This window comes from Chinchilla lanigera, unplaced genomic scaffold (genome assembly GCF_000276665.1).
Source record: "Chinchilla lanigera isolate Chin_1 unplaced genomic scaffold, ChiLan1.0 scaffold00064, whole genome shotgun sequence".
Taxonomy (NCBI): domain Eukaryota; kingdom Metazoa; phylum Chordata; class Mammalia; order Rodentia; family Chinchillidae; genus Chinchilla; species Chinchilla lanigera.
In genome coordinates, this window is record NW_004955465.1 from 11,562,053 (window position 1) to 11,569,694 (window position 7,642).

A 7,642-nucleotide genomic window follows, 5' to 3' on the forward strand; every position below is an offset into this window, starting at 1 on the left:
ACCCACGCCCGCCTTCCCCTTCGCAGGACTTTCTGCAGGGAGACTGCTCCAAAGCCCGGCAGAAGCTGAACTGGAAGCCGCGGGTGGCCTTTGACGTGAGTGTCCCTCCCCGGGCCGCGGGCGGGCGGGTGCGGGCGGGCGGGGGCGCCGCGGGCAGCTGTCACCTGGGAGGTGGCACAGCCCCGCCCATCGCCACCCTGTCCGCCGCAGGAGCTGGTGCGGGAGATGGTGCAGGCCGACGTGGAGCTCATGAGGACCAACCCCACCGCCTGAGCGCCGTCCCGGGCTGGCTGAGCCGCGCCGCCGAGGTTTTGTAGCAGCCGGGACTGGGCGCGCAGGCTTCGCCTTCACGTTCGCCCCTGTCAGAGGAAGCCTCCTCCGAATGGTGTTGTGGAATCAAGATGTTTCAATCACATACTCGCTTTACTTGAAATTATGTCACTTGGACAAATTTGGGGGCCTTCAAATTGTTCTCTTTTCTTATTAAAAGTGATCTTTCTATGACCAGCATTAAGAGTCACTGTCACTGTTTTCACCAAGTTATAAAAGCAGCTACGATGCCCCCCCAAACAGAAACACTAAAGTCCGAGCCTTAGGAGGAGACTGCTCCCTTCTGAGAAAGCCCTGCTGGAAGAGCCCTGAAGGCCGAGCCTCCTCCTCCCAGCTGGAACACTCAGCTGCTCTGGAACCCAGGTCTCTGCGGACTCCTGCTGCAGGCAGTGCCCCCTCTGCTCCCTGCTGGCCTTAGTTACACCCCCTGCACTCCCACCACCCAGAGGCGCCGGAGGGCCGGGCCAGCAGGTGAGTCCCTGTCGCTAGGACTGCGTCCTTCCTCCGGCCCAGGCCTGCCTTCCTTCCACAGTGTTATTCCCAGCCTCCCCGTCAGCCCTACACCACTTCCTAAACTGCTGTATTCGCCCAAGGGTTTCATAGCAAACGTGAGGCCCTCACTGTGCCGCGGTGACTAGGAGCTGTAAGACAGAGCTTAGGGCGCAGTCCCAGCCGCTGGACCCGGCTCACTGCTGAGTGCATCCTTCAGGCGGATGAGGGTGACCAGGCACGCGCCGACAGTGGGCACACGGACAGTAGGTCCTCACACACCAACACACACACGGACGCAGATGCAGAACGCACCAGCAGCCAGCAAGGACTTGTGCACAGGTGTGCACCCTGCACCGACACCATGCGCTGCTGCCCCAGAACCAATTACGTCAGGACTCTTCTTCTCCCCCTCACTCCCCTTCCAAGGAAAATAAAATAAAATTTTATAGCAAATGGCATTCCAGCCTGTGCACATTCGTGTGAGTGCGGGAGCTATCTGAGGCTTCACAGGCAGGTTTATGGTCAGGGAAGGACCAGGGCCTGGCGCTGGCGCAGGAGAGAGGGCTCTTTGTGTGGCCGTGCCAGGCCCTATGCAAGTGGCCAGCCAGGGCAGCCAGGGCGGCCACGGAGCAGTGCTGGGCAGCAGCAGCCGGGCCACCCGCTTCTCAGAAGCCACCCCGGGACGCCGTCCCTGCTCCCAAGCGGTGGCTGCTAATTGGAAGCAGACGTCCCTGGGAGCTGGGCCTCTAGGGCTGGGCAGGCTGGTGGGCACGCACACACACAGACACGGGCGCACGTACAAAGACACCCTCAGCCAGGGTGGCTCACACAGTGTCACCTGAGAGACACTGACAAACACAACCGTCTCAAACAATAGCACTCACACACTCGCACAGATCTCACAAGCCGTCATCTCCTTAGCCTTGAGCCCAGGGACAGGCCCCTCCTTGGCCACCTGCGACCCCGCCCCACACCCAGAAGAGGCCGCTGGGCCCTTCAGCCTCACGGTGCCCACTCCACTGACTGGTCTGTCACCTTTCGCCGAAGCCATACAAGTTCCTTGGGGAAGAGTGGGAGAAATCCTAGGCAGCGGCTTAATGCAACTGTGGCAGTGTGGTAGTGTTAAGCCACGCTTCTCCAAATGGACTAGAACATCAGTCTTTGAAGGAAAAGGTATTTTTAACTGCCACCTTCTCCCTATGTTCGGCCCTCAGTCACAGTGTGTGCTGGGAAGAGAGGGGGCTTCATGGCCTCCCGGGCCCTCTCTAGCATATGCCTGTGTGTTTAAAGCAAGAAAAGGACAGATTCTCCTCAGTACTTTCTTCCTGTGCCGGGGGAGAACTTGTGTGGCCATCCTTGGTGACAACTCTTATTAAATCTCAATTTAAATGTCAGCAGTGGGGGTTTTGCTCCTTCGAGCTTTGCTCTTTTTGCTGCTCTGAAAACCCTGGCTGTTCATTTTCAGTGCTATAAAACATCTCCCACCTTGGTTGTTTGTTTTGTTTTGGTTTTTGTTTTGGTTTGGTTTTGGGTTTTTTTGGTAAAGACTTAGAAAATTGAACCTGTGTACACTCACCTATTACCGGGGAGGAAGGACAAAGTGCAGCCTTGGGCTCACTTTCCGTTCGACCTGACCTGCCAGCAGCCCTGTCTAGGGTGTCTCTGCGTGCCTCTGGTGAGGGAGTTAGGGCAAGCAATAAACCTGTCACACCTCCGCAGCTGCTGAGGGGAGGGGCGTGCGCTGCTGGCCCAGCCAGCGACCTTCAGGGAAGTGCTAAAGTGCCAGGACAGATAAAGTCCCGAGAGATGGCTCCTGGACAGCCTGCGCAGGCCGGATCCGCTGCCAGGTGAGGGGCAGGTTCAGTTTGGGGCTCCATTTTTGTCCCTGTGCCCCGGTATCAACCACCAAACCCCAGTGGGCCGCTGGAGAGTGTGGCCTTCCCTTCATCATGAAAGCGTGCAAAAGGAGGCAACACTTTAAAATTTTATTTTAAAATGAGGTCCCTGATTCACCCCAAAACTCTAAATAAATAAATAATAACTTTGCGTGAATCATGAACATATTTATAAGCCCCCCTCCTCATACTTACACACACACACAGCCTCAGAGCACCCCCAGGCTGCTTCTTCCTACGGTGGGATTTTTAAATTGTAACCTAAGGAGTCCAAGTTCACACAGCGTGTGTTTTCCAGAGCCTGATCAGCAGATGGTTTTTAGCCTCTGCGTCTGTGCGTGTGTCACCCAGACAGATCAGCGTCCTAACGTGCCACTCACATTTCTCCAAAAGCAAGGGCTTTCATCCTCCAGCAGCAGCCACTCCTGGGATGCGGCTGCTCTGGAGCCCCCAGCTGCCCACTCCTGAGGGTCCTTTGGAAAGACACCGGTGCGGCCTGTCCGGCAGTGGCAGCGGCAGCGGGAGGCGCCCAGCAGCTGAGGTCTGGGCCTCCCCTCTCTTTCTTTGCTCCCAGCAAGGCCTGGCGCCTGGCGCAGGCCTGAAGGGACATCGGGGGACAGACCTCCTGGCCTGTGCCGCGCTGGGCTTTGAGGCTGCACCGAACCCCCTCACCACGCAAGGACTTTTCTAAGACCCCCGTTAGGAATGTGACGTCCGTGCTCACCCTGCGCTCAGCTGTGTCCTGAGCCAGGCCTCCTCCATAGCCCGCGGTGTGATCTCAGCAGCCCTTTGATCTCTGAATTCAGGGAGCGAAGAGGTCCAGTGGGTGCGCCCCCAGCTACTCGCTAAGCCTGCGAAGGCCTAAACTGGCCAGGCCCTGACCTCCGTGAAGCCCTGCCTGTCCGGGTTTCCGAGCTTGGGCCTGCAACGTGGGGGCTGCGCCCTGAGCCCGCCCGGGCAGACTAGGGGCCCACTCGCGCGCGCGCGCGCGACACAACAGTGAGCACCTCTGCCTGCCCGGCTCAGTGCGGGGCGCACGTCGGGGAGCAGGAGCCCCGCGCCCCCGACCCCCAGCCCGCAAGTTGGGGAGGCCGAGGAGGACACCCGCCTGTATCGGAGGAGCCCTCATGTCTGCGGCCTGGTCACCAGGGCGCACGCAGGGGCCGCGCTGCCTCCGGGCCCAGACGGAGCAGGCGGGCGTGGGGGAGGCGATGGAACTGGGGCTCCCGACGCCCCGGGCGGAAGCGGCGCGGCCGAGGCCGGGCTTGAGCGCGGGCGCGGAATGTATATTTGGACGGGGTCAGGACCTCGGCTGGAGTCTGGCTTTTTATGGCGAGGAAGCCGCCTGGGCAGGGCCTCTGGCGACGCTTTCCTGTCGTGCCACTTTCCAGGCCGTGCGCTGACCGAGGCCCGGCCCCGCGGTTCGGGCCGCGCGGGAGCTCGCGCCGCCCCTGTGTCACCGGACACTCACCGCGGGTCACCGCGCGCCTCCCGGGCAGCCCGTGGGCCCACGGCGGCGCTCGGCTCCCTGGGAACGGCACGCGGGGCGTTCTCGCCGGCCAGCGTGCCCTGCGTGGCCAACAAGATGGAAACTCGAGCGCGCTGCTACCGCTTGGCGCCTGCGGTCCCGGGCGCCGGGCGCATCCCTGCGCCGAAGAAGACAGTTTTCGTTTCTCCTCTCTCCGAAGCTTTTAAGAAATCCACCCTGCACTGCAGCATGCTCCCCACCGGGCCGCTGCGCGCTCTACCATGAAAGAGCCGCACAGCCCGGCCCAGTGACCTGCTTTCCTCCTGAAGGAACGAAGAGGCCTTTAGGAGTGAATGGCGCTAAATGTGTTGGTTTTCGTGCTTTTGCCCTGGACTAGGTAATGGGGAGGGAATGTGCGCGGTGGACACACACACACACACACACACACACACACTTCATTGCAGTCCTCCCCAAAGCCCTCTAGCAAACCCCTCATCCCCACAAGGCCCAGCCTGGACCCACACCAATATCCCTACCCTACTAGACCCAAGGAGGGAAGCGCCTCTGACGAACCTTGGCCTCCACCTCTGCGCACTTGCTGGGCTCACCGGTCAGACCCTGGTGCCCACCCAAGTGGCCTTGGTGACTTGGGGCAAAGGAGCAGCCCACCCAGCGCATCCTGGGAGTGACCCGCAGGGGCAGCCGGCAGGAGGTGTAGGAGCAGGAAGGTGGTCCAGGGAGGAGGACCCTACTGGGCAGGGGACCTGGGGCAGTGCCACCGAGGAGGCTCCCAGAGCTCAGCACCCTCCATCAACAGCACAGGCCCTAGAAGCAAGGAAATGCCAGAACCTACTGCATCCCTGTAATATACTCAATGTGCTACAAATTTAAAATCAGTGAGGGAAAAAATCAAGTAAACAACAAAAATGTAATACAAAACAGAGTTCCTTTGGAACCAAGGTAAGATGCAAGGGAGGGAGGCAGCAGAGGTCTTGAGAGCAGCCCATGCTCTGTCTCATTTCGGCTTCCAATAAGACGGACATGGTACATTTTGCCCAATTTTCCACTCCTAATCGCGTTGAGCATGTTGGTGGAGAAGCAGCCTTCTTTCCCTGAGCAAGTTTGGGAGCTGGAATTCATTTAATTGAGCAGCGTTCCTTCCCCAACCTGGAACCTGCCAGCGCTGCGCATTTGTGACCCCAGATCTGTTCCAGGCTCAGGCGAGCCTGGAGTCGCTTCTGCAGCCATCTCGTACCCAGCAGGTCCAGCAGAGTGAGCCTCAAGGCCACCAGAGATGGCATGGGCTGGGACTGGGGACATCTGGAAGACACTCTAAAGCCCGAGACCTGCTACGAGAAGGAAGGAGGGTGGAGGAAGACAGTGACAAAGGGACGGAGGAGCAGAGACAGTGACAGGCCGGGTGGCTGTGTTAGCCCTTGCTCAAAAGGAGGGAGCTGGAATGCAGGGGGTGGGGACCGGCCCAGCAAGGTCGCACTGTGAAGACAGCCATGGCAAGGAAGGTCTCCTGTGTCGGTGGGAGCCAGAGCACCCATCCAGGAGCCCTCTGCGCAAAACTGTCTTTGCTATAGATATGGCAAGAGCGCTCCCAGACACTTTCTGCAGCTGGCACTGGGATGGTGGCACATCCTCCCGGCTGCCCAGAGGCCGCTGTGCGCGTAAACTGTGCTTCCCTGGCTGGGAGCCCCTTTAGCTTCTGACCTCTCGGCCGGCCTGCCCATAGCTCTCCCCTGCCCAGTGAGCTGCCTCTGGTCCCTTCCCTGGCCATACCCAGGCTTTCCGTTCAGCTGGGAGCGACTACCCACAGCAAGCCACATTCTGTCCTGCCTGGCCAGCTTTATTGCTTGGACACCATCAATCTCGCCCCTAACTCGACATTTGTTTATGGGAGGGTGGGACAGGCGAAGGCTCCGGGAACCAGCAATGACACGAACGGAGAGCAGTCAGCAGAGAAGGCCCTGAAACAGGCAGGACCTGGGGCCAGGGGACTCAAAGGCAAACGGCACCCCTCTCCAGACGGAAGATGTGGGACCGAGCCACAGGGACACTGGCTCAGCAGCTGGCCATACCTCAGGCACCACTGGCAGACCCAGAAGACACCACAAATGCCAACATGAGTCCCAGAGGCCTCGCCGATCACCCACGCGCCCCGAGGGCTGTGTGGCCAGGCCACCTGACCGGCACCGTTCAGGGCCCCTTGGCATTTCCACCAACAAGAACAAAACAAATGGTCCTCACCTTAAAACGGACGCTGCCCCAAGTGGACAGGGCACAGGGGGAGGCAAAAAGTGCCAAGCCCTTGCCCAGCTGGGCACAGTGAGGGGAGCCGGAGGGCCTGGAGGGCTCTTGGTCCCTGACCCCTGTCTGTGACCCAGCAGGAAGCAGCCAGAAGCTCACAGGCGACCAGGACAATCGAGCCTTATTCCTCTGCAAACATCGATTATTAGTGACACCAGCTGTGCTCAATGATAAATCGTAAAGTGCATGCTTGCTCGCCTGCAGCCTGGCGAGAAAGGCCCGCTAACAACATAACCCTGGAAAACAGCACGCGTTCCCGCCACGCCTGAAACCTGCCAAATGCAAGATCCTGTGTGGCACGCATCACGCGGCATCGCCAGCTCCTGGGATAGATTGCTCCACACGGGATAAATGCCGATTATCCTACTGCGCTCTGCGGAGGCAACTGACAAGACCTGTCCCTCCACCACGAGTCCCCCAGCCCGCCACAGGCTCCTCTCACCGTCCTAGCAGCTCACATATCAAGGAGTTTGTCTTAGAATAGTTTACAGAAAAAGTATCCTTCTTGCTAATAAAAAAAAAGCATAAACCAAATTGCAAACCGCTAAAGAATAAGTAATTCCAAGTGAAATAGAGTTGGCAAGGCTTGCTTTTTCTTAAATTGGATTTGAGAACCCAAGAGCAACTGTATTGATAGCAAATATTACACATACGTGCTTTTTAAACATCAGAATAGTCTCTCCTTCTACTCAAACACAGCCTCCGACCTGTTCAGAAGCAGCTAGAGGTGTGTGACGCAAACCCCCTCCCAGGTGCACTTGTCTTCTATGCCTAATTTTTCAAATTTTAAAATGGAAGAGGGTAAAACGCTAGGAAGTAGACCTCAGGCGTGCATGGAAGCATCCCAGAGCTGCGACAGGGGCCGCAGCACGGCTCTCACACCGCGTTCCTTCTGGGCTGCGGGACTGGAGGGTCCCAGCCGGGAACCAGCGGTCCCAGTCCTGGCCACGAACCCGCAGCCCACCCCAGGGAGCGGCGCGGCAGAGCAGGTCCTCACCAGGCTCCCGGGGCCCCGCCGGCCTCAGGCCGGGGCTGTCGGTGACTGCGTGCCCTCGGGCCACCAAGCCGAGGTTGCGAGCACGCCCGCCGCGCGCCCAGGAGGCCTAGTGCGCGCTGGCGCGTCAGCCTGGCCGACCTCACG

General features: G+C 59.3%; 1 protein-coding gene across 1 annotated transcript in view; it reads left to right on the forward strand.

Annotated features, from left to right (window-relative positions):
* Gmds (GDP-mannose 4,6-dehydratase) overlaps positions 1-510 on the forward strand; it is a 429,050-nt gene extending 428,540 nt beyond the window's left edge. Inside the window, exons 10-11 of the mRNA XM_013521779.1 lie at positions 27-95; positions 211-510. Coding sequence (XP_013377233.1) covers positions 27-95; positions 211-273 — 132 coding nt within the window. The 3' untranslated portion in view covers positions 274-510. The remainder of the gene's footprint in view (positions 1-26; positions 96-210) is intronic.
* Positions 511-7,642: the final 7,132 nt, after the last annotated feature.